We start from the raw sequence: 27,049 nt of genomic DNA, 5'->3' as shown, positions 1-27,049 counted from the left end.
GTAATTGTTTTGTTTACTTGGGCGAGAATTTTCTATATACTAATACTAAATTCTAATGTATCTCAAGGAAGAATCTTATGTGCCAGTGCCATGTAGTTTTTCTTTCACTTAGGACAACATTACGCAATAAACGGAACGTTGTTTTTGTGTGAGGGACAGGCAAAAATGGAAAATGTGGGTCAGTGTACACAAGTTACCATTTCAATTTTGTGATGTATATATATAAATAAAAATCAGTAAAAAAAAAAAATCATTTTGGGTTCATTTCTTCTCACTTTTAATTCACCAAAAGACATCACTAGAGAAATCAATCCCCAGACATTATTTGTCAATGTGTAATGCAGAACACAGAACTTCTATTTGAGCTGTAGTGACTTCATGGCTAGCGGGGGGTTCTTCGGATCTACTGGGGACTCCAGCTCCTGGGGAGAAGAAAACATCGGATTTACAAACATATAAAAGCAGCTCATAGTTTATTAAATTTACCCAATTTATGGGTAGACTTAGAAGACAAAAAACAATCTGAAATTTTATTTGATATATTAAAAAATAAACAAAACTTATTCAATTCAGCCTCCTTTGGCCAAAGTTAAAAATAAATAAATAAATATAAATATTTCAAAAAAAATAGTTATCTGTAAATTGAATTGGCCTAGAAGTTACTTCAATCTGATTAGAAGGACATCAATAATTGAGGTGAAGAATATTTTTCAAACTACTATCCAGGATAAAGAATTTCACACTTGGATCAAAAGTTGCATGTCTGTCAAAAGCATTTAAATGTATATGTGTGATTTGTCACCATATTTGAAACCAGATATATATTAGTTTCAAATTAACCAGCTAGTTAAGTATGAAAATGAGTGACATTATCGTTTCATATTCTTGAATAAAAAGAAACATCTCTGCTCATGTATCTAAATTAAATTATACTGGCCTGAGGTTTTACCTCAGAGTCTGACTCGTAGTGTTCATTTGCTAGGCCCATGTTTGCCATCAGAGTTTCTTTATCCATGGATCCGCTTCTGAACGGCCAGCCTCTCCTATTGAAATGAGATTTTAAAAGCAAAATGTTTTTTTCTCCATAGGTCATTGAGTTGTATAGCACACAATAGGTCCACGAGTCTCTAAAGAAAGAAATCAAAAAAATATAAACACTACATCAACTGGCTTTAATGTTCAATATGTAGTCTGTGTAAAGTTTCAAAAACTGAAATTAGCTGCTTAAGGAGGAATACACAACAATCCGGCTGGATGCATTTCTGCCAACCGCTCATTATAAAAGTGAATCACTCTGTCCACGATGCAAAAGAAAACTCATCCTAGTGGTCGGTACCTTTTAGCAAAAATAAACGCAGCTCCCGTCAATGCAACAACGAGGCAGAAGACACCCAGGATCACAGCCACGTGGCTCTGTCCAGATTCTGCCACTTGACAGGACTCTCCCTTGTAACCGGCCGCACAATGGCAGCGAGTGTCTTTGCCTTCTGTGATGCATTGTCCATGACCGCTGCAGCGTTGGAGATCACAGGATGAAGAGTCTTTCTTAACTGAGAGTACAGAGTTCTTTTGGGCGTTGTTGGGGTGAGGAGAGTGGGAAGACTTGGGAAGGCGGCCATCAATGGATTTGGTCCCGAAAGACGCAGAATTTGTGATTGGACCTGAAGAGAAAGTAAATAATAGTCATTATGGTAAATAGAGTATATTTAACGTTAATGCAACTTTTAGGTATTTCTAAAGCTCAAATCTCAAAAATAAGTCTATCAACACAATATAATTAATAATATGAGTCATCCTCAATTCATGCACTGTTTAGGGAGGGATTGAAATAACAATCAAACACTGAAAAACATGGGGGAAAAAAGGATGTTACATAGGCATCCGTTTGAACATGTTACATTTTTGAGTTTAATAAAACGTTGGTAACTTACTGAGGACATAACTGACTTAAATAGGATTATTATATTATCTCACCAGCCCTGGCTACATCTCCTTTTACTTAGCTGGGCAATTAAAGATTTGGATGATCACTCACAGTCCTGTTCATCCGACTGGTCTGGACAGTCCACCTGTCCATCACAGAACTTTCTGCTGCTGATACATTTGGTACCGTCAAAGCAGGACTCTTCCCCCGCGGGGCAGGCGGGGAGCGGCGTGCAGGCGGTGGCATCGACGGCGTTGAATCCCCGGCCGCATTTACACGTGTGACCTCCGGGATGGGGCAGGCACAGATGGACACATCCGCCGTTGTATTTGGAGCAGCTATTAGTTCCTGGAGGTAATGGGTAAGAGAGGATTAGCAATTTCAGTTACAAAACCATGACAGTCTTTGGAAGGAAATCAAAAGAGACAGCTGTTCACGCTTAAAATAAACAAAACAAAACAAAAAAAAACTATTGGAGGTATAATTGAAAGTGGATGGGGAGAAACTTTGATTTATCATGAATTGCTGTCCGCTTAATTAGAAATTTCACTTCTTAGTAATTGATCCTACGTTTAGATAGCATCTCTTCTAGCTTGCAACTGGGTTACCATTTTATTAAGCGCGTTCTTCTTTCGGTTCCTCATAGGCCTAAAAGTGTCAGCAGCATTTAGCGTTTATTTTTTTATAGATCCTATCAACTTGCACTTAGTTGCTCATCTTCCTGGAGTTTATTGACACATTTGTTAATCTTGTCCTATTGTATATAAATGGGCATTCTTGTGTCTACATACATGTCTACTGCTTGTATCATGCAATAACAAGGAAATGACTATGGCGCAAACTAGAGCATTCATTAGCGCTCCTCCCATGTCAATCGACAGTTGTCGTTGGCACAAATCAGCGCCCCATGGCTGTGTGTTGTTACATAATCTGTGTCGAACATTTGTTACAGGACAATTGTGAAAGACGACATTGGGCCTTTGGATGTGTGCAAATAAATATAAACACTACTTCACATTTTATCATGTTCAAAGAATAGGAGTTTAAATTTGTATAGAGTAAAAACTTTACTGTATTTGCATGTGCACTGTTGAACATATCCACAGTATCACTTCATTTCTTGTTTAAGTACAAACTGTGCTTTATTCTAGTACTACAGCATTCAAGAGTGTGTTTTGTAATGTTACAATATGATTGGCCTCTTCAGTTAGCTGTGTATATTTGATTCAGAGGCTGCTTTACTGTTTATGATGTACATTTATGTTAGTAATGTTTGAGTGTTATCAACATCAACAATTGTTTCTTTGGAACCTTATTTTTGCAATCGTATGCTAAGACTGAAAGAGGGTGTGTTGTCAAAGTGGGTGTTGAGCTCAATTCATCGTCACTCTTTCCCCACTGCAACACACACATACAACAACAGACTGGGATTTCACACAGCTTGCCAAGTCCCTCTGCAGAGATCACATCACACTGCCATCTATTCAACTCTGAGAGAGTCTTTTCATTCTGCCCTGAGTGTCCAATAACACACTTTTTTCTTCTTCCTGTATTCAGAACCAGGAAGCAGAACGTTGAGGTGAAAATACAAACATGCCTGACTTATGACTCAAAAACTAGTTTGGCAGGCTTTTTGTTTTCCAAATTAAGCTGGCAGTGTGCAGCTTGGCATGAATAATTTCAGCAGCCAAGCAGTTTGTTTTTAATCTATCAGAAACCCCACATGACACATGTCATGATTGCATGTTAAAATGGTTGTGAAATTGGTGCTAACCACATGCTGGTAAATAAGCCCTGTGGTTGATAGGTTGCTTACAACATAGCTGGGTGCTGTGAGTCATGCTATACATTTCTCCTGTCTAAAAAGGTGCAAGACACAAGATTGGAAGCATTTTGAATGCCTCTAGGTGGCTTTCAACATGGTGAAGGTGAGCCTGCACCTCAAAGCTAATGGTGCCAACTGACATAATAGTGTTTACCTGAGTGGGAAGAGTTCTTAAACTTAAAAAAACATGCAGTCATTTTTTAGACAGAATTTTAGTGTCCCACCCGTTTTCTCAACTCTGATGTTCTGTGAAACTATATAACTTTGTACGCTACTTTTATTTTTTTTTAGCCTTTGCACTAAATATATTAACAGTTGTAAATTTCCCCGCTGCGGGACTAATAAAGGATTCTTATCTTAATCACTTGGTACAAGTAAGAAACTTCACAAATGACCTGTTTATAAAGCCAACCATGTGTCTTAACTAAAGTATCATTAGAGTGTCTTATTTTATACCATTGTATATCGCTCTTGTGGTCTCACTTTATTTGTGTCATAGTAATAATACCTGCTCAATTTATCTCAACACTTTTTGCATTCCCAGTTTGCTCTGGAATATTCTAAAGTCCTGTCATGCCTCACCTGCCATCTAGTGGCCATCTGAGAGTCCTTCTCATTGGCAGAAATTATGTTAAAATCACCTGTCTACAGAACTGCTGTCATCTCAACAATGAGCCACAGTATAAAGAGGCTAGTTTCACAACAAGTTTACCAGATTGCGTAAGTTGCTGTAGCGTTACAGTCATCCCTGCATGTTATTTTCGTTTGTCTCCCTGTTGAAGATTGTAGGTGCTGACCAACAGCTTGTCCACCTTTCCCATTGAAGCTTGCTATAGACACCTACCAGACTGACTGTCGTTGCTGTAGCCTTTGACTTCCACCACGCTGGTCTTTGTCTCAAACCACAGTTGGTTAGGCTGGAGACCGTCACTGAACCACAGTTTGGTTAGATCTACACAGTTTGGAAACAAAGACAAGAAGAAAAGCAAAAATTCTGTCAAACTTACACAAAATAGTGCAGAATAGAAAGTGTGAGCATTCATTAGTCATTTCTGATGGAGGAGAAAAGGTGCTGATGTTAACAAGTGGAGGTTTTAAGATGTATAACAGTGCAGATTGCTGGGAAGAGGGTGCCTAAATAATTCATTGTTACATTCATTTGCTGCCTGGGGGGGGGTGAAGATGGATGAAACAAAAAGGTGAAAGCCAAGATGTATGAGAAATGTAATTTTACAGCAGGACTGAACAGGTTATTAGAGTGGAATACGACAAGCCCTAAAACTCCCTCCCAAAGACACTGTGGGTGTTTGAGTCTTCAAAGGTTTTAGGTAATAGGTAATACTGAAAGCCATGTTGCTCTTCCTGTTCTTCCAGCCATACCTTTGTCCATGGTGACCCAGAGGTGGATGTCCTCGACATGTGTGAAAGCGGTGAGAAGGCCTGGCCCTGTTTTGTACTGTTTATATCCTGTTCCATCCACTCCAATAGAGCTGATTACACCTTCACCTGGAGAAAAAGAGTAACCATGCAGGTAAACACAGGCCCAAAAAAAATGAAAATAAAAGTGTTCTCATTAAGTCATCAAGTGTGTGGAATTTTTTGACTCCTCACCCGCGTCAGCCCAGTAGATCATGGTTCCGTGTTTGGAAAAGACAACCGAGGTGGGGATGCTCGATTTCCTCCACAGCACTGCTTTTTTACGGCCATCCATCCAGGCGCAGTTCACCTCGGTCGAGCTCTTCCCCCCTGCCCAGACTACAGCTGTGTAACAGAGTTGTCCAGAGGGGGGATGCAGTGCAATGGAGGTGGTGCACTGAGAGGAAGAACAAGACCTGGGATAAGTTTACCAGGAAAGGACAAATAACTGCAAAATAATTGTCTTGGGCCAAGAAAATAAAGTCAACAGGTCAACCAGAGGGTCGAGCAGGATCAGATGTGCTAGAAAATGTCATTAGTTTGGGCGGGCAGGTCAAAGAAGTACTGAGGTAGTACAGGGGTGGTTTATTAACACATTTATTGTGGGTCGGGCGGTGCGGATTGAGTCTCATACCAGGTCAGATGGATGCTTTCCACTAATATGTTTTACAACAAAATACAACACTAAATATGTAGTTAAGAGCAGATCTGTTTGTTTTCGTAACTAGTCTTAGGCTGAGGCTGGGTAAATGCAAAAATCTGCTGACTAGATTTGTTCGCAATTGTTGATAGTTGATGATACTGAATACAAAAATCTTCTAAACAAATTTTGTGACAAAATCTTGAAGCTAGATAATTGAAAAATTACAGCTCAGCAAGTCAAATGTATTGTCTCTGCCTATCTTTGGAAAAAACTAATATTCTGAATACAGGAGGCCTTTTGTCAGGACAATATTAGACTGTCAACAAGAGAAGTACAGCAGCTATGTCAAAAGACCTTGTAGCCAGGGTTAAACAAAAACAAATGCAGGGAGAAAAGAGTCATGCATAGTCGAGAGGTAAAATAGATGATGGATGAGCAGAGAAGAGCAAATGTGAGCGGTGAAGCAGAGCCAACTTCACCTTCAGCGATCCCTGCAGCAGTGAGGTGGTGTAGCCGTCATGGCGGGAGGTCACGTGGAGATCAGGCCTGGCGGTGCTGCTCCAGTAGAGGTTGGCGGTCACCCAGTCAACTGCCAGAGCTGTGACTTGATCATCCTTGTGGGACGGAGAATTTTAGTTTCCAGAATTAAAATTTGCCATTAGAAATGTTGGCTCGAACGCAAGGCTGAATAAGAGTCTCCAATTGTTGTGAACCACCTGAAAATGTCAATTATCCAAGATTACCATTCATCATAGGATGACAACTCTCAAACTGATTTACACAAGCCTTTTTTTCCTCACCTGCAATCCATTATTAAGATCTTTCAAAAAAATACTAAAGTATGCAAACCTAAAATCAGCCCAATTGAAGATTTTTTTGGATGAACAGACCAAAGCATAACGAAGAGAGTAGTTATTAGAAGAAACCAGGAAATACTGAATGTCATGAAAACACATGGAAGCCTTTTTTGTCAACTACAGAAACTGTTCATGCTACAATCTTATTTAATGGTCTGAGTCCATTAAAAACTTAATGTGTGACAAAAAGCCTGAGGGATCTAAGGAAAATTAAATTTCCTTTGGAAAGCTGATGATGCTTACCCTCAGCTTGAGGATCTGTCCTTGAGGCATCAGTCCCTGTCTGGACCTGGAGCTGCTCAGCTTCAGCACATCTACAGATTGTTGTCCTGCATCAGCCACATACAGAGAAAGATCCTGGATGGACACGTCCAGCCCAGAGGCCTCAGTTACTCCGGGGAGGGCTAAAACTCGGCCGTTTGGCATTTTTTTCAGAGAAACACCCTCACGACGCATGGAGTTCAAGTGAATCTACAAGAAATGGGAGAATATGAAGAACAGGATGAAACGAGAAAGAGCATGAGAAGAAATGTGTATTAACCAAAAAGGCTTCCAACCAGAAAGGAAATGTTTGGCAATTACAGGCCTGCAGGTTCTCTGCTCTTTACAACACAATGAGACCGTTCACCTGATAGACTGTGGTACGGGACAAAAACAGGATGAACGTTGAATCCACAGGAAGAGAGCAGGTAATCTTGTCCTTGGAAAGCAGCAGCCCCTTTGGGCACCGGCAAACTGCCGCAGGCCCGTTAACCCACGGGGCTCCCAGAGACCCAGCCTTGCTTCTCATCGCCGGGGCCAGGAGGCAGAGGTGGGAGCAGTGCAGCCGGTCACAGGGGTTGGATATGGCTGGCTGGGAAAGGGTGTGCATCAGCTGGGGAGAGAGGAGAGGAGACATGAGTATCAAGGCTCATGGCTGTGACTTAACAATGTAGTGGTTCTGCTCAAAAAGTAGTTATTCAGCTGTGAGGATAAAAAACTGAAATGAAAAGTTGTTTTCCTGAAATCTGGCAACTTCTTAGGTATTCATAGTTACAGCCAACAGTGATAGATTCATGAAATCTAAATATGTTCAAATTATAAAGCTCTCCAGTGGCTGCAACCACAGCCTTAAAAGTCAAAGAGTCCCCGCAACTGGTGGGTAAAACACATTACTGAGCTTTCAGACACTAAGTGAAAAATACAACTTGGGAAAACATGACTTTTCAAGATATTTACAGTTACGCCAATATTTCTTAAAAAGAAGTTGGAAACTGGGTCGCAAATGATGAGGCAAATAACCACCACATTTTTTGGATCTGCCAATCCCTGCTGCAGATCCCATTGACCGTCATGCCAATTTATTTGGATGATAACTCCTGAAAATATTTACAGCGGCAGCAGAAAAGAAAAAACAATCACTTGTAAATAGTTACAGGGCGACCCCCCTACAGTAGACAACTGACTTGAAATAATTAAAGAGATTCATGCAATCTAAAGAGATAGTTTTCATACTAAGATTGAGAAATTATTTCAACATTGCAAGATGGAAGAAATGGACAAAATATTTGTTGGAATGAGGAACAAGTTTGCTGGTTCGCCTCAATTACCTTTAACGCTTAAAATTACCATTGAAAGCAAAATGCAAATTGTGAAGTGTTATAAAGACCCTCTGCACATTATGCATAATATAAAATGTTTGATATCCGATATTGTGAATGTCACATTGCCTGGCAGTAATTTTCCTCTTCTGTATTCCTCTTCTGATTTTTTTTTTTTTTTAATTTTTTATAAAAAAACTGTCAGAATTATTTTTTGACAACTCACTTTCAGTCCAAACGGCTGCCCTGGTCTCTTCAGAAGGACCTTTTGGTCTTTGCCGGTGTTCTTGTCAGCGGAGCGGATTGTTCTTCTTTTGGTGTCAGACCAGAAGACTCTGTCATTGAAGACTGCCACGGAGAAAGGGCTCGGTGTTTCGGTTAGCTGGAGGATCTATTAAAGGAAGGCAAACCACCATCAGCGTTCACCAACTTAAATCACAAACGATTCTCAAACATCATTCAAGTATTTGTTTTGAAATATGGATGGCGGTGTTTACCTTGACGTTGTCTCCATCCAGAGAGGCCGAGCCGATGCAGCGCAGTTTCTCATCGGCCCAGTACACCCGGTTGTCCAGGAAGTCATAGGCCAGACTGACTGGCCAGCTCAAGCCTTGGCTCACCACCACCTTCCTCTTTGAACCGTCCATCCCAGACTGCTCGATCTGAGGGGTGCTGCCGATCTCAGACCAAAGCATCATCCTGAAAATGTTCATTAAGCAATGCATGAAACAATGAACGATACAAGTTCGAAATCTGTTAAACGTTTTTTTTTCCCCCTTTCATTAAAACGAGCACCTTACCCTCTGTGTGGCAGGAGCACCAATGAGCTTGGCTGCTCCAGATCTTCACCCAGGACCACAGTGTAGTCCTGAGACCTCACTGTGGTATCACTGAGCTTCACAGCCAGAATCTGACCCACCATTCCGTCCACCCAGTACAGGTTCTTACCAATCCAGTCCACTGCGATGAAATCCGACTTCACTCCTATAACGAGATCTCACTTTACAGTCTAAACTTCCCCGAATTATTTTGCTGGGTGGCTTGAAATCAAACACATTCATTCGATTGCTATGAGTTAATCATTTGCTTAAAATCTTGTATATTAAGTGAACCATCCAGACGACAGCCATACCTTTGATCAGTGTCCCTTTGCTGTTTGAGTTTTTCATGTCAGCCCAGCGGATGCTCTGGTAGTCGGGGCTCAGCCAGTAGACTCTCTGTTGGGCCCAGTGATAGTCCAGTGAGAACACGGGCCGGTTGGCAGAGGACAGGAGACGCAAAGAGCTGCTGTGGACTCCCAGCAGCAGGAGCTCTGACTGCACCGACGCCAGAAGCAAAGGCTCGTCTAGAGATGGAAACAGGACTGGTGAGTTTTTGGTCTTGCTCCTCTCCAGAGTGAGTAACATAGGCCAATACAACAGCACAAAAAATTGAAGAGCAAAGATCATTTTGTAAAAAAATAAAGTTTATACAGTTTTTCTCTAGTTTTACCCATATATGAAGTAAACATTCATCTGCAGGATGTGTATACCTGAAATTTTGCAACTTCTTAGATATTCATAGGTTACAGCCAACGGTGATATATTCATTAAATCTAAATATGTTCAAATTTTAAAGCCCTCCAGTGGTCAAAGACTCCCCCCCCACATTAGTTAATGCTTGCATAAGCATTAACTTATCTATAAAAACTAAAATAATTATAAAAAGTAAATTGACTGTACTTTTATAGCACTTTTTTAGTCCTACGACCACTCAAAGCATTTTTTTTATTTTTATATAAGATGATGATTGGTTTGCAGGGAGTGGGGAAATTAATGAATCAAAAGAAGGAGAGTGTTGGGGTATTCCATGGTATACTGATTTGCTACTGTGTGGGCAGCCATTGGATTTAGTCAATTTTAATATGGTAATTTAAATAGGTTTTACATCATTGTTATGATGGCTTAATTATTACTTTCAAAACTTTTTGAATATTAAAGAGTGCTCCCACATCCAAGATTTGACGGTCAGCTGCTAAAAAGCATTGCATTCACAGAACATAAGAAACGAGCAGAGACAGCATCCAGACACACGGTACCTTTGGTTTTGCAGCTTTTGTTGTCAGGCTCCAGGTAGAAACCATGGAGGCAGTGACAGACGTAGGACCCACGGGTGTTCAGGCAGGTGTGTTTGCAGACGACTTGCGGCACTGCGTTGCACTCGTCAATGTCCACACAGGACACGGCACTGGACTGTATTTTGAAACCTGGAGCACAGTAACATCTCTGCAACAAAAAAAGAAAGAAAATACATTTTTATGAGCTTCATTTGAAAATAAAGTCAAAATGTTATATAATGTTTCTTGACATAGCTGTGACAGGCTAATGAAATATGACACATTCATAAAACAGTGACGACTCTAAGTTGAATTTGGGCCAAGAGTAGCTTGCTTGCCATTCCATCTAAGCATATTGAAGTTAAGGTTGGGACAAAGCAGTGCCAACAGCCTCGGACAGGAAAACAAACCACATGCCACATCTGTTCTGCACTGACCGGTCCGTTTGGGGTGCTGACACACTGGTGGTCACACCGCGGAGCCGATGGACTGGAGCAGTTGCGTCGAGCACATCCCGCGCCCTCGTCCGATCTGTCGGCACAGTTGGTGAAGCTGTTGCACACCAGGCGGGGCTCCACGCACTCACCGCTGCCACACTGGTAAAGGTGAGGGGCGCAGCTTCTCTCGCTGCCTGTGAAAGCAGATGCACAGATTTGTTGTTCTTCAGAGTTTCCGCTACTCATATGTTTTCAACACTCAGAATAAAGAAAACCGATAAAAACAAACAGATATGTATAGACACTATCCTACATTAAGCCACATTGAGTTGGCAATGAAATCGACTAGGGGCTCCTCTTCATTAGTACCATAAATGACATCTTTTGCAGCTTAATGTACCTCAAAATTACAGTAAGGATGAATTACTGACAAACTCCATACCTGCAACTGCCTGACATTCTGAACACCTCAATTCTTTAAACTTAATAGACCACGCAAGTTATGTATCCTCCATCTTTTTTTTCAGCTCATGAAATTGATATTGCTGATTTATAATTAACAAAGAATTTGTCTCAAATTGAAAATGATAAGATTATCCTTTTACAACTAATCCGACTAGACCTGAACGCAACCAATGCTGTATGAAAACAAAAAAGCTTCTGAAACAGAGAATAAACCTCACTGACCAAACATACCTGCCTGAACACCCGTGGGTGCTCCTATGTTTGCAGACGACTTGTGGCACTGCGTTGCATGTATATTTGAGAGTAAACATTGCTCACATTTGTCCTCGTCCACGCCGTTGTGGCAATCCTTCTTCCCGTCACACCTCCATGACACGGGGATGCATTGGCTGCTGTCTCCACACTGCCACTGGTATTCCCTGCACTTTGCTGGTGACGTCACACAGTTCTGGATACAAATGATGAGACCAAGTTTTAAACACTGCTTTCCCAGCCTCACAACAACAACAAAAAAAGCCCCCAATCCTCTTATTTGCCATTCAAAGCTCGAGTTTGCGCTACCAAAAACCATTACATTTTCAAGAAGCAGGGAAAGTCCCTCTTGATTATTGCTTCTACTCATTAGTATGAGTCTACTTCTCTTCACTCCCAACTGTAGTGCCTTACCTTCTCATCCGACCCGTCTTTGCAGTCGTCTTCACCGTCACAGAGCCACTCTCTCTGCAGGCACTCGTGGCTGTTCGGGCATCGGAGCTGTGTCGGACAGCGCGGGGGTCTTGTGCAATGCAATTCATCAGATCGATCACCGCAGTCGGCGTATCCATCACATCTCAGGGCCTCAGACACGCACTGACCACTAAGACAGCGATACTGGTTAATCGCACAGGACACCACACCTGGGGGAAGAAAAGAGAAATGTGGTGGTAATCATATGTTCACAGTCATCTTACTGAGTCTGACTGTTGGTTTGATCAAAGTTTCTATATAAAAGGGACTTCACCTACCGCACTTCTCTTCATCGGACCCATCAGCGCAGTCTCTCTCGCCGTCACACAGGAAGGTCTCCGGTATACAGCGAGTGTTGTTGTCACAGCGCTTATGGCAGCCCTCAATCAGACTCGAACAATCCATTTCATCGGATCGGTCTTGACAGTCGTTCTGCCCGTCACACACCTGCTCCGATGGGATGCATCTTTTCCCATGAGCACAACGGAACTCACCTAGGGAAGAAAAAAAGAAACTCCTCAAAGACAATCAATTGAATTTAGAGCATCCATTTAAAAAAAAAAAAAATTAACCGATTGGTCTAACACTTAAACTATCCAATTTCCATTTAGTGATGGAAACACCTTGGTGGTTTCCTGATCCAATCTAGCAGTGGACTAACATTTTAACTTCAACAACAGTAAATCCAAAGAAAAGGCCATTAGTGGTGCACATGATAAGCACACAATCCCAAACACCACAGAACTAAGGCTGAAAAATGATGTTCATGATGTAGCTTTGACAACTGGAAACAGAATGATGAATACCAAAGTCCTTTAACATTATGAATGTTCAGTTCCACGTTACTGAAAAAGCAGATTGCAACATCGCTTTAAGCTGCTTTTCACCAGCTCTATGAACGTAACAGACCTGCTTTGCACTGAGCGGCACACCCCTCTTCGTCCGATCCATCGTGGCAGTCGCTCTCTCCGTCACACACATGGCTGTACATGACACAGTCAAGGCCATCTTTACACGGCTTAAAACCTTTGCGGCACCTCAGTGGGGATGATCTGGCACCGAGAGCATTGTTGGAGGCTTGGCAGAGAGAAACAAAGAGGCATATAAAAGGGTTATGAAGACACCAAACTTAGCTTTTGAGAGCTTGGCAAAGAAACAGTGAAGTCAGGGATTGCTTTCATGATTGACAAATGATGTATGAGAAGTTATGCGAGCTTGCAGGCTGAGCGATGGTGTGTCGTTATGGGGATTTTACACAGCAAGCACATCAGGTATGATTGATACGAGAAGTGTGTATTGACCAGCAAGACTTCCAGCTGCTGACAATATCAATAAAAAGTTCTTGCAGTGCATCTTCTACATATTATTTTTTTTACTGTTGGCTTACATGGAGCCGTAGGATCTGCTGTTTGACACTGGTTCTCATCGGAGCCGTCGTGACAATGGGCACGACTGTCACACACGTCCATCTTGGGCACGCACATCCTCCGGTCGCTGCATAAGAAGTCCTCTGATGTGCAGGAAGAGAAGGAGGAGCAAAGAGGAGTCAGTATACCAGTGGAGGTTTTGAAAAAGTGCTAATCTGAAATCATTTAGATCAAAACTGCCCAGAGACAGGCATATTTATGTTCTAGGATACAAAAACCTTTGCCTAATTGTCATCGCTGGACTCAGCCTTACCTGGGTTTTTGCATTGGACAATGCAGTTATTTTCATCAAATCCATCAGGGCAGTCTCTTTGCCCATCACACAGCTGAGTTAGAGAGATGCACAGTGATGAACCCGGGCAGATGACTGAAGGAGTGATGCAAGTGGATGCAGGACTGAGAAGAGGAGACTCTGTTGTTGCATCAGTAACCTCGTCTGGAGGGGGAGAAAAAACAAGTGTCAAACGCAAAAGTTGTAGCATTTCTTGACAGGAATTATGCAGCCCAACCAGCCTCGTCACTAACGGAGGAATATTTGAAAAATGGATCTGAAGACTTACCGCAGCCCACCTCATCCCCGCCGTCCAGGCAGTCTCTCTCTCCATCGCACAGGAATTTATTTGGAATGCAGCGCTTGCCGTCGGCGCAGCGATACTCGCAGCCCTTTGTTGGTTTCCAGCAGTCCAGTTCATCGGACTGGTCCATGCACTGCGACTTGCCATCACACACCTCAGCCTCAGGGATGCACTTCTTCCCGTTGGCGCACTCAAACTCCCCTGGGGTGGAGTACAAATATAAGGTATGAGCAATCGAATGAATCAGCATCACAGCTAATCTTCAAGGTGCTCGTTTTTTTTATTATATTGCACTCTGCTTTCTTCTTTACGAGTCAAAATAACAGTGCTTTTATGTCACATATTACATTGAATTAAAACTTCAAATGCTTAAAGTGAAACAACCTTGCTTGCAGGATTCTGGGCATCCCTGTTCATCAGATCCATCCCTACAGTCATTTTCTCCGTCACATACGTGGCTGTACAAAACACACTCTGCTCCGTCATAACATGGCTTTGAGCCCAAACGGCACTTCAGGGCGTTTGCTTTAGCTGCAGGAGGAGCTGCGCTCGGACAGTCGACCTCATCTGAGCCATCGTGGCAGTGAGAGCGTCCGTCACACACCAGACTCTTGGAGACGCAGCTCCTACGGTCTTTGCAGCGGAAGTCCGCTATGGAGGGCAAGAGAATAATCAAATGTTCAAACCACCTCTTCCACAGTGGCACATATGTTGAAAACTCAATCTCAAAAGAACCAGGTTTAATAACTCACTCTTGTACGGGCATCTCTTTACACAGTTCTCATCAGAGCCATCGGGGCAGTCCTTCTTTCCATCACATAGCTTTTTTGGGTTGATGCATAGAGAAGAACCTTCACACAGGAATGAGGGGCTGGTGCAGGCTGGTTGGGTGGGTGCAGGAGATTCATTTAGGTGGCCATTTTCTGCAAGAACAGGAGTGGCAGTGTCTGCAACATCTAAAAATATAATAAATATTAAAAGTTAGTTGAACAAGTGGAAAGTTTCACGTAAAAAAAATTAAATAAATTGCTTCACTGCACTTTTACATTTATTACCTTTATAAAAAGCAACCTTTGAATGAAAACTCACCACATCCTTCTTCATCTGATCCGTCCCGGCAGTCTCTCTCTCCATCACAGACGTGACTGAAGAGAACACACTCTGTCCCATCTTCACACAGTCTGGAGCCCATGCGACACTTCAGGGCGTTTGCCTGAGCCGCAGGAGGAGCTGCAGGAGGACAACCGACCTCATCTGAGCCATCGAGGCAGTGAGAGCGGCCGTCACAAACCAGACTCTTGGAGACGCAGCTCCGACGGTCCTTGCACAGAAAATCATCTAAGGAGGAAGACATATAGTACAATCACGGATTATCCAAAAGCAACAATATAACAAAAACAACGTAACCTTTCACTTTTCCAGTGTCTCAATCAGCCTGTAATCGGACTACTCACTCCTGTAAGGGCATCTTTTCAGACAGTTCTCATCAGATCCATCGCGGCAGTCTTTTTTTCCATCACAAAGCTGCGTTGGTTTGATGCACAGAGAGGAACCTGGACACTGAAATGAAGGACTGGTGCAGGGCGGCTCGGTGGGAGGCTCAGTTAAAGGGGATTCATTTAAGTGGACATTTTCTGAAGAAGTGGGAGGGGCAACCTCTGCAGCATCTACAAATAGAACACAACGGTAAATTAAAGTCTAAAGTTCTGTTTCAAAACATTAAAACATCGTCGCCATATGATTACATTTGTAATAATAACTATAAATATAAGCCCAAGATCCGAGACTTCTAGTAGTCTCCATCATAAGCAACTGGTATCATTTTATTTTCTTAACTTTGATTCTCAAATGATCTTTCTCATTTGTACTAACCTCTCTTAATATCCCTTTAATTCAAAAATAATGTAGTTACTTAAATGGGAAAGGTATCCAGGCAATTTTAAGGTTGAAACTATAAGACTTGATTTTTAAGCTACAAGGATCTCTTTTGGGATTGCAACAAATCTGACAGAGAACTTGCTCGCTTCATTAACACACTGTGCTCATTTACAAAACATCTTCAAGTGTATTCCATTTTGCAAAAGCATTACTGGCACAAAAAAATAAAACTCACCACATCCTTCTTCATCTGATCCGTCCCGGCAGTCTCTCTCTCCATCACAGACGTGACTGAAGAGAACACACTCTGTGCCATCTTCACACAGTCTGGAGCCCATGCGACACTTCAGGGCGTTTGCTTTAGCTGCAGGAGGAGGAGCTACACTCGGACAGTCGACCTCATCTGAGCCATCGTGGCAGTGAGAGCGGCCGTCACAAACCAGACTCTTGGAGACGCAGCTCCTACGGTCTTTGCAACGGAAGTCACCTGTAGAGGGTGAAATAATATTAAAAAACTTGAGGGGAATTGTATCAAATATGCTCGGTCTACTTCAAATTTCCAGACTAAGAACCATCATATTTGTTGGAAACTCAGTTTCAAAGAACCAGGTTTAATAACTCACTCTTGTACGGGCATCTCTTTACACAGTTCTCATCAGATCCATCGGGGCAGTCTTTCTTTCCATCACATAGCTGTTTTGGGTTGATACATAAAAAAGAACCTTCACACAGAAATGACGGGCTGGTGCAGGCTGGTTGGGTGGGTGAAGGAGATTCATTTAAGAGCAGATAATTTTCAAGAGCAGGAGTGGCAGCAGTGGTGTCTGCAGCATCTAAAAAGATTACACCAAGAGTTAGTTATTAAATGTAAAGCTTTATGTAAATAGGAATGGCACAGTGTGCTTCACCAAAAAGAGCTTATAAAAAGCAACCTTTGAATGAATACTCACCACATCCTTCTTCATCTGATCCGTCCCGGCAGTCTCCCTCTCCATCACAGACGTGACTGAAGAGAACACATTCTGTGCCATCTTCACACAGTCTGGAGCCCATGCGACACTTCAGGGCGTTTGCCTGAGCCGCAGGAGGAGCTGCACTCGAACAGTCGACCTCATCTGAGCCATCGAGGCAGTGAGAGCGGCCGTCACAAACCAGACTCTTGGAGACGCAGCTCCTACGGTCTTTGCAGCGGAAGTCACCTGTACGGAAATTTAGGTCAAACAAATAAAAGGTGCAATCTGTACGACCTGGCCAGAACTTAAGTTTAAAACATTAAAAAAAATTAACTAACATTATCAACAGAATGTGAAGAGGGTACAGTGTTGACATTATGTAAAAGACCTCCATGTATTGTTATGCAGAGATATCTACTGATATCAGTTAACAGCTAGTTGCCCCCTTTTTCTTTGGAGCATGTGGCTACATGTTACACAATGCACCTCTTAGCTCGCCAAGATTCAGGACACAATGGAAAAACAACATTTTAGTGCAGTAGCATGCATGCCAAACTCCAAATTAAATCTTACTTTTAGAGGGACATCTTTTCATGCAGTTCTCTTCATCGAAGCCATCAGGACAGTCTTGGCGCCCGTCACAAAATCGGCTTGGAGAAATGCAAATGTGAGCAGCAGAATGGGGACAGAGCACCGAGGGGCTGCTGCAGGCCGGCACAGTCCGAGCAGGGGGTTCGATAGCGGGTGGCATTTTGTTTGATTGATTAACATCTTGAAGGTAAAGCAGTAATCGCATAAATTAAACCAAAAAGGAGTTAAATTAGTACTTGTCAAAAATTGTGTTTTTAAAAAAAAATTATATTTAAAGAATCAAATAAAAGTTTGCTTGAGCAAAAGAAGAAAAATAGAATGAGTATTTCTATAACTGCATTTTTTTCCCCAATAAGTGAGATTACATCTTGGGAAACTCACCACAGCCCTGTTCATCTGATCCATCCCGACAGTCGCTTTCCCCATCACACACGCGTCTGTATGAAACACACTCTGAGCTGTCTTCGCATGGCTTTGAGCCCATGGGACACTTCAGGACGTTTGCCCGAGGTGCAGGAGAAGCTACGGTGGGACAGTTGATCTCGTCTGAGCCATCAAGACAATGAGAACGACGGTCACAAACGAGATCCCTGGAGATACAGCTCCTACGGTCCTTGCACTTGAAATCGTCTAAGGTTGGAAATTACGGCAGAGAAGAAAATATATAAGTTCTAACGACGAGTCAGTGGTGAATATGTTTACTTCTCACGTGGTTTTAAGAGGTGCCAATAAATATGTTCAAGTGATACTGAGACTTTACCTTTAGAAGGACACGTGGTTACACAAAATTCCTCATCGTCCCCTTCGGGGCAGTCCTTTTTCCCGTCACACAGCTGGGCTTGAGAGAGGCAGACCGATGTGTGTTGGCACAGCACAGAGGGTTCATTGCAGACTGCAATATTGGGCACTATGGAGAATAAAGGAATCAAGCAAATTGAGAAGCATGTCAGTGTAAAAATCTGGGTCTTTCATATGAATGTTCTCTACCACAAATTTCTAAGTCTATGTGCTTTTTAAACTGTTGTCGTCATTGATGAGTGCCAATTCTGTGTTTGCTGTGTTTATGCAATTAAATGCCTCATGTCGCTTAGGGATAATTATCAGAATGGAAAAGTCTCTTCAAAAGTAAGGCATCTGTTTTTATGCATTCCTGCAGTATACAGTGTTAAATGACTGACGTGTGGAACATGAATTAACGGCTCTCTCAAACTCTGTGGAAAAACATGCTGTAAATTGGCTTTTGTGTGCAACTGTGCAGCTGACATGATCAACACAAAGACTTGGCACATACAAAAAAAATCCTTGAACATAAAGTCCAAAAAAATAAAAAAAATAAAATAAATCTACTTAAACCAAAATCAGATTCAGGTAAAAGCAACATAACATAGAATAAATAAAAAGCAGGAATCTGTATACAAATGTTTATTCCCTCCCTAGCAGATTAACTTGTTCTGACCTGTGCCGACGTCCCCGAGTGCAGCGATTACACTGAACACATGACCTCTCACTGTCATGTCTTGGACGGCGCTCCCATTGCGCCGGTCCCACAGAGTTATGACATCATCCGAGAGGGACAACAGGAAGGGCTCAAAGGCAGCTATGACTGAGCCCGAAACGTTCCATCTCCTGCCAGCTCGATGGCTTCTTTCCTGCAGCAAACTCATTGTTGTCAAACCTGTAAAAAGTGCGAGACCCAAAACTCATTCAACAGGCCTGTACTGTGGAAATATTCACTCTCAAAAATGGTGTACATGTTGAGAAATTAAGTTTGATATACCATCTGACATCAGCAAATACAAAGTTCTTGACTGTTTGAGCCAAATTAACAATTATGTTAAACTGCTTAACACTAGTAGTGACTCAAAGGATTGTTTATTACAGCCCCTTAACTCAACACAACATGATCAATAGCTCAGCCAGCTCTTATTGCTGCAGCATCATGGCAAATTTAATCCCTTGTTTATTTTTATGTGAAGGAAATTTGAATAAAAAAAAGAACATGATCCAAACTTGCATGTGTACTTTTAGGGGGTTTTCTTTTTAAACTTATATTGCTTTAAGCTCTGTCTGGTGAGTCACAGCTGGAGAGACATTTCAGCAACAACATTTTATTGTTCTGACCCACCGCAGCAAGACACTGACCTGCCCTTTTGGAGTTCCAGAGCAGACTGCTAGCCCTGAGGTCGAAGGCCATCTTCCCCTTGATTTCTCCCGCTAAGTGCAGCAGCTCCTTGGCTTTGCCTCCCATCATGCTCATGGTGAGGACTCTGTCTTCCTCCAGCCAGAGGATGCTGCTCCTCAGCCAGTCCACATACAGGTCTCGGATCTCCTTCGTCGTTTGGTACAGCTGACGTGGGTACTGGCCGTCGGCTGTGACGGTGCCGATGCTGTTTTGATCACATGACACCCAGTAAAGGTTCCCTCTCCTCTGGTCGATTTTTATCAGACAAACTAAAGAGAAGGAAACACAAAGTAGATTAAATAGAAAGTGTGCAGAAAGATGTAATAAGACCAAGTAGCCAGTTGGTTCGTGGCATTTACTGACCATCACGTACAGTCGAAACTAACAATTATTACCAACTTTTAATCCATCCATTAATTATTTAATAATTCATAAATCATGTTATCTGTAGATTTGTGTTGGAACAAGGACGTGTGTGGTATTTTGCTAGATAAATGACTTAAACGCTTAATCTATTTGACATTCCATTTTCTGTCAAGTCATAATACGGTTTGGGAAAACTCAAAGCACTAACCTGGCACAGGTGTTGGGACCACCTCAGTCTTGACCTGAGCTAGACTGGTGCGTTGGATATGGCCAGTTTGGTTAGCCCAGTACAGCCAGTCTCTGTACCAGTCCAGATCAAATGATAGGATGCCGTCGTCAGTGGAGAAGAGCTGGATTTGAGTGTAGTCTCTGCCTCTGAACTCCAGCATGTGGATGCTAGTGATGGTAGCATATATAAACCTTGGATCTGTGGGACAGAAAGGATTAACACATTTTAATTAAGCCCTCAGGTTGAGATTTTAAAAAGGACTAAAAAACGACAGTTAAATAATCTGGCACGATATGATACAAGTCATGACAAAGTAAAGTTACAATGAACCTACATTCACATGTCCCATCCAGCATCAGCACTTTGGAGTTTGGACATGCACAGGTGAACCCAACAGGTCTGACTTTACTTAGCTGGCAGAGCTGACATGGAGTCTTAGTACAAGCAGAAGAACCTATTGAACACCACAAGGCATTTTGAAATACGAGTCATATTTTTAGACATAAAAGAAACAACTATTAGAACTTGAAAAAGATGTACTTGTACTGTTTTGTATTGAAATTAATTGTCTACACTAAATACTTTATCATCATTATTATTACCTTGGGGCTGCTGGAGCTCATGGTAAACTGCCAATACTGACAGAGAGCCTTTCCAGAGGAATTGCTTCTGGTTTGGTTGGTTCTGTGGAACCTGCCACAGTCCTTTGTCATCCACCCAGTAGAAATTATTTTCAAACACAGCCAGGCCGAGAGCAGGTTTCCTGTTGAACAGCCCTGTGAAGGAGTAACGGCCAGTCCCGTCCACCTTCACCGTCTCTATAGACTGCAGAAAATAATTCATGGTCACGGTATATGAAGGAAAACGAACAAATTGTTTACAAAATGAATCCATACTGACAACCAAACTTTATTATGCGATATTATATAAACTCAGTGTGAAGAAATTCCTCCACCTTATTTTCTATTCTTTCATGACCTTAGAAATGAAGTGAGCACACAGGATTTTTAAAGTTCTGGGCCATGACACCCAACCTTTTGACCAATGTTTTGAAAAGATGACAACAACTCTGTCATGTGGATTCTTGTAAAAAAAAATGTTCGCACTGGAAATATGGAAATCAGCTATTTAAATCAAAATTTAATGATGGCTGAATTTAGCTTTTTTACCGTTTCAGGGTCTTGTTATTGTGCCTGCTGTCAGACTGTCATGGCTTACTGGGACACTTGAAAAGAATGGAGCCATCATGATTATTACTTGAACCTGTGTTTTGACAAACCACTGCTGTGAAAAAGGCCCACTATGCATCCTAATTCTATACATCTAAGACATTATAGAATGCATTTAACTCATGTACACCAGTGTGTGTATCTGCGTTTTCCTCCCTAACTCACCTTCTTGAAGTCGCTGATCCAGTAGAGCCTCCTGGAACCCACGTCAGCAGTGAGGCTGTGGGCCGACTGGGCGGTGAGCACAGTCAGAGTGCTTCTTTCCGACGCGTCCATCCATGACTTCTCTATCGTCACTCTGTCACCGTGGCCGGCACTGATCCAGAACATCAAGCTGGGAGGGAAGAGACATTGAATAAGCACCAACCAGTGTTTCATCACCTCTTTGATTTCATGCGTGATGGATGGATTTTGACTCAATTTTCCAGGTTTCAGACACCTTGAAAATAATAAAAGCAGCCTTGCCATTCACTGAGACAAGGATGATCATTTATTAATATTAAATTATTTCAAATAGGATTAACAGGCGGAATAAAAGTAGCATACCTCTCCACAGGTATTAGCACCAACTCTGATGGGCTGGTGTTTTTGCTCAGCAGAGTAGTGTAACTTTTCCCATCAGCTGACTGAATGTAGATCGACTCAGTCTTCTGATTGGTCCAGAAAAGGTATCCATTCAACCAATCACAAGCTAAACCCTTGATTCCAGGCTCCCCTGTTAAAAAAATATATAACAATGATCAGAAATCATCATGTATTATGTCAAACATGTTAGATTTGAGACAAATTAAAGACAAATGTACTTGGTACTTCCATGAAGTCACCTTAAAAATGAAATAACGTAAAGTTCTAACAAGTTTAATAACTATACATTATGTTGCATCTTGAATCTGAATTATTTGTGTTTCCCCGCTTCATTTTTGATTAATCAACCTTCTGTGGTTAACATAATATCGTATAGGTCCACTTAGTGATTTAATGCACATAATAAACACTTTACTTTTAGGATGAAGCAACATCCAAATGTTGCAGTCCAGTCTAAAATGAAATATAGGACTGAAATTTGTGAGAGAAGCACAAGTTATTTGTTACTGGGCTGAAAAATGTTATGAAGCAGTCGAATTATATATTAGAACAGTAGTTTCCAACCAGTGGTTTGAGTCACCCTGAAAGGGTTAAAAGTAAAAGCTGGAAGGTTGAGGGGTAATTAGGGGATGTAAAAGGCAGAAAAAAATACTTAAATTTCACAAAATAAGGTTTTTTATTTATTTTTTTTTTTTAGACATTTTAATCAGTTTTTTGGGGGGAAATAATTATGATTTTAGGTGTTTCAGGACTTTCTAATGGTATTTAAACAAAAGACGTCCAACTGGTGACAAGTGATCCCAAGTAGACATAGCTACACCTTAGGGGGTCACAAGCCAAACATGTTGGGAACCCCTCTAGAAGACTATCAAAAAGAAAATGATGCCATAACATGTCTATATTGGGTGTTAAAGCCAAGGTAAACTACTTAAATTATATTACACAACCAGCTGCAATCACCTATAATATCTTTAAAAATGACACAAAAACAGATCTTGGATCAACTTACCAGTAAAGACTGTCCAGCTGTGCTGTCCATCACTTTTGTAAATGCTGCCGTGGTTGTCAGCCCAGAAGTACCAGCCTCGGGCAAAATCAAAAGTCAAGGCCACTGGGTCAGGCACGGGAGTGTTGATAGCTTCAAACTGTTGAGTCTTCACATTCAACAGCCCGATAGATCTCCTCTGAACAATCAGCAATCTGGTAGTATTACCTGGATGCATGGATATATTCAGGAAATAAAAGGGCACAGTTAGTGTGAAGATTTGCATTTGGGTAAATTGTACTTACTGGTAGTCCAACATAAGGGATTACTTCAAACATCACTCCGAGATAAATGTAGAAAGACAATTGTAGAATGTTACAAAGTTAAAAAATGCATGAGAAAAATGACAATTTTATCATCCTTTATTACCAAAAATTCAGTTGGAAAGCCTATTTTGATGTAACCTGCTCGATCCTTTGAATCTCAAGTTCTGTCTTTGATCTAGTTGAACTTTTCTTTCTTGCTTTAGTCATCAACTGAGTCACATTAATTGGCCAATTAGTGCATCAATAATCTTTTGTCCTAATGCACAGCATGATGTTTGATGGTGGGTTTGATCTTTTCAGAGGATGAAACTAAATCCAAAGTAGGTTCACATCATACAGTTAATCTGATCACTAGCTCATCAACAATTACCAGCACTGGATTTGTACTTCCAGGCTGATTGATGTGACTAAATAGTCTTGCAGTAATCCCAAAATCAAGATGAGGCTAAACTGGGACCAAACAAGGTCGAGGGCCTTGACATGTGTATGCTCAATATATGCACCTTAGATTTGGACTAACAGAGAGAAAACTACCACCTCATTACCTGTAGCCAGACATGTGGAGCCTCCATTCAGTTTGAAGCCCTCTCTGCAGTGGCAATAGTAGGATCCTATGGTGTTAGTGCAGTGATGCATACAGGGGGCAAAGGGTGGGGCACATTCATCCAAATCTGAGGAGAGAGTGTGGGTTTTAGCTTCAAACACATGAGCTGTGCATCAAAGCAGATTTAGAAAGAAGTGATTTTACAGCTGCAAAAGTATTGCTTCTTTTTAAAACTCAGCGTGCTCTGTAATCTTTTCAGATTGATAATCTAAAATGGGGTAAAAGGTCAAATGTGATACCGGCAAAAGCAGGGCCACTCCAAGCTGCTACGCTTACTGTTTTTTTGTCTGCTTTATACATGTTGAAAGTGAATAGTGCGTTGCCCCACACACACACACCTTCGCAGACTGCTCCATTGGAAGAGAGTTTATTTCCAACAGGACAGGCACACAGAGCTCCCCAGGGTTCATCAACGCACATGTGGCTACAGCCGCCGTTGTTCATAGAGCAAATACGACCTGCAGGAGGAGGCTCAGCGTTACAGAAATACATGCACCAGAAGGATGGCAGAAAGTTGTGGTAAAGAGTCAGAATAGTTTGTTGCTGCAAACGGCAGCAGTGTGATTTAGGTAAATCTGCACGTCACCTACCGCAGGTTATGGGCTCATCACTGCCATCCGAGCAGTGATTAGTACCATCACACCTCTCTTCAGCACTCAGACACGTCCCCTCAGGACACCGTATGCCGTCCTCACCACACAGACCTGTAAGGGGAAAGACGCACTGTAGGTTTTCTTATACCTGCCTTGAGTTAGGGGCCACCTGGTTGAGTCTGACATCTTTTGAAACCGACTCTGATTCTGTTACTGCTTTAAAAATGACTATCAATTGATTGATTAAAGGACTTACCTCACCCAGATTACAAAAAAAAATTGTTTATCTTAGGTCTGGTGATATTTAGATGTGCAAATAATTTTGGTTTTATTAAATAGAAATACCTTAATTTGTTCTAATCGTTATTTTTATTCAAAAATGTGTTTAGCAAAGCAACTGAGTGCATAAAACATATGTTGTTTAAGACCAGACTGGACTGAAGAAAGCTCACATATTGTTTGTATCAATACCTTAAAAAATTAAAACAAAACTGTCAAAGCTACCTCAGTAGATAATAAGAAAATACAAGTTGTTGTAATCTGGGTGGACTGGCCCTTTAAATATACTTCACTCTATATTGCCCTGTGTGGCACAGCATTCAACCCTCCATCTTTCTCACCACAGTCCTCTTCATCAGAGTTGTCCAGGCAGTTGTTCAGTCCATTGCAGCGCAGGTCTTTGGGGATGCAGATGTGGTTCCGACAGGTCCAGTCAGAGTCCAAACAGCCCTCTGTAGCCGCACAGTTCTCCTCATCGGAGCCGGTTGGACACTGGTTTAGTCCGTCACAGCGGGCCGACGCAGCAACGCAGCCGACAGAGTCAACACAAGGAAACTGACCTGGGGGACATCCAGGAGAGCCTGGGAGCACTGGAGGGAAGAAAATCATTTGAAGCTTTGTCTTATACTGACAATCAACTCAACCAAACACACCACAAACCCTAACCTTTTGTGGCTCCACAATAAAACCTTGTATGTTAAGATGGAAAACTCTAAATATGACTCAAATAAACAGTTATCGGAAGGAAACTATTTTTGCTTCTGCTCTTGTACAACTTGCATTTGGGTTGTAATCGTTTAAAGGATTTTGTTCACTTAAAATGTGAAAAACTAATAAACCTGCAGTCATTTCTGCTGATTGTACTGGGAACCCTGTTAAATATGGTGTAAACCATTTCAGGCTCACAAGAAAACAACAACTATGGTGAATAAATATAAAACTATGAAGCAATTTGTGAAGAACAGTTCTTTTTCACAGGGACAGGAAGTGTATCTACCAGTGCATTCCATTTCATCAGATCCATCCAGACAGTCTCCACCTCCATCACATCTCCAGACACCAGGGATACAGTTTCCATCATCACACTGCCACTCGCCGTGACGGCATCCCAAAATTTGACCTACACACGTACAACATAGAGAGACAGGGACCAACAGTAGGACAAAGGTCAAAGAGGGAGGCTTAGAAAATACAACTAGCCGGTCACTGGGGGTAGTCCAAGGCACACAAAGGAGGAATTGTAGACTTTGTCTAAAATTAGATCAGGAATTCATAAAGTCCACAGAAAAATGAGGCTAACTTCAAACTGATTTTGTTAAATAACAGTGCATTTATTTCAAGAGGACCTAATACTAGACAAGAAAAGCCAACACCTATGTAGCCGAATCAATTACTATTGAAGTATAAAAAGAAGGAAGAAATAACAAGGATATTAAAGACCAAGGAGATCTTGTGTTAAAACTCAATTCAAAAGGTCACCAGAGGCCTCAAATGGGCAAACAGAAGGACTGGTATGGTATTCTCCTGCAGCACATGGTCAAATAAATATGAAAGGAAAGTTGGGGGTCACTTTTCGATCCAGCTTGGCTTAGGCCCAAACACTGAACTGCCCCTTTCCCTCCTGTTTAAAATCACTTTTACCCAAACATGTTTAGTCACAAAACAGTCACAGAAACAGGGAGAACTCAGACTTAATGAAATATATGCACAAATCTGACTGTCTATTATTATTATTATTATTGTAACCCTGAACTCAAGGGTCCAGGACTGTGCGCCATATTGCCTCGTTCATGTTGAAATCAACACGGCCCTATAGGTAGATTCATTTAAACACACTTTTGCTTAATTTAAATCACACAAATTATTAAAAACGTATACTTTTTTACCTGGGGAAATGCTCAGACTGGCCCAACAAATCAAATAAATGACTTGGTGTAAACCCATATCGGCCCGCTTGGCTCGTCTGGACAAACAGCGCCACTGGGAGGAAAGGCTTTTATCAGCTGCCACTGCTGCAGGTGCGACGAGATAATAGACATATATATTTATTTCTGTGTTTATTTAAAACATCAACAGACGTCATTTCCAGGTGTCCTGTTAAAAGTGTGACTCACAAAACTAAATGAATACATTTTCATTTATATTATTTCCATCAAAGCTTTGTAGTTTGCCATCAGCTCTCTTTCTTCTTTCTTTAGATGTCAAGTGTGCAGATTGACTTGAATGAAAGACCAACGATCAGCTGACGTGTCTGACGTCATAATGTCCATTTAACTCTG

At 41.7% G+C, this 27,049-nt stretch overlaps 1 protein-coding gene across 1 annotated transcript; it reads right to left on the bottom strand.

Moving 5' to 3' along the window:
- Window positions 1–235: 235 nt before the first annotated feature.
- On the bottom strand, window positions 236–26,768 carry LOC129102492 (low-density lipoprotein receptor-related protein 2-like). Its single transcript, XM_054612669.1, has 47 exons — window positions 26,657–26,768; window positions 25,768–25,890; window positions 25,112–25,360; window positions 24,489–24,602; window positions 24,237–24,356; window positions 23,840–23,965; window positions 22,993–23,196; window positions 21,945–22,113; window positions 21,564–21,732; window positions 20,772–20,994; window positions 20,504–20,623; window positions 20,149–20,367; window positions 19,535–19,843; window positions 18,849–19,067; window positions 18,153–18,299; window positions 17,774–18,022; window positions 17,375–17,572; window positions 16,799–17,047; window positions 16,472–16,681; window positions 16,084–16,335; window positions 15,425–15,637; window positions 15,060–15,308; window positions 14,723–14,926; window positions 14,355–14,621; window positions 13,956–14,171; window positions 13,649–13,831; window positions 13,356–13,478; window positions 12,878–13,045; window positions 12,247–12,462; window positions 11,909–12,138; window positions 11,561–11,690; window positions 10,778–10,971; window positions 10,323–10,509; window positions 9,378–9,590; window positions 9,046–9,229; window positions 8,743–8,944; window positions 8,472–8,636; window positions 7,294–7,539; window positions 6,909–7,136; window positions 6,288–6,422; window positions 5,361–5,562; window positions 5,130–5,255; window positions 4,594–4,701; window positions 2,036–2,272; window positions 1,337–1,661; window positions 950–1,043; window positions 236–422 (listed from the first exon to the last, which is right to left on the bottom strand). The coding sequence occupies exons 1-47, from the start codon at window positions 26,712–26,714 to the stop codon at window positions 357–359; spliced, it is 8,838 nt and encodes a 2,945-aa protein (XP_054468644.1). The 5' UTR covers window positions 26,715–26,768; the 3' UTR covers window positions 236–356.
- Between the last annotated feature and the right edge of the window lie 281 nt (window positions 26,769–27,049).

This window comes from Anoplopoma fimbria, chromosome 14 (genome assembly GCF_027596085.1).
Source record: "Anoplopoma fimbria isolate UVic2021 breed Golden Eagle Sablefish chromosome 14, Afim_UVic_2022, whole genome shotgun sequence".
Taxonomy (NCBI): Eukaryota; Metazoa; Chordata; class Actinopteri; order Perciformes; family Anoplopomatidae; genus Anoplopoma; species Anoplopoma fimbria.
This window is presented reverse-complemented; position numbering and strand designations above follow the sequence as displayed.

Coding starts and splice junctions, on each gene's coding strand:
- LOC129102492 (XM_054612669.1), bottom strand. CDS start 26,714: ATGGGTTTACACCAAGTCATTTATTTGATTTGTTGGGCCAGTCTGAGC. Junction 24,357..24,488: donor TGATGAGCCCATAACCTGCG/GTAGGTGACGTG, acceptor CTCCTCCTGCAG/GTCGTATTTGCTCTATGAAC. Junction 7,540..8,471: donor GGCAGCCGTTTGGACTGAAA/GTGAGTTGTCAA, acceptor CTCTCTCCCCAG/CTGATGCACACCCTTTCCCA.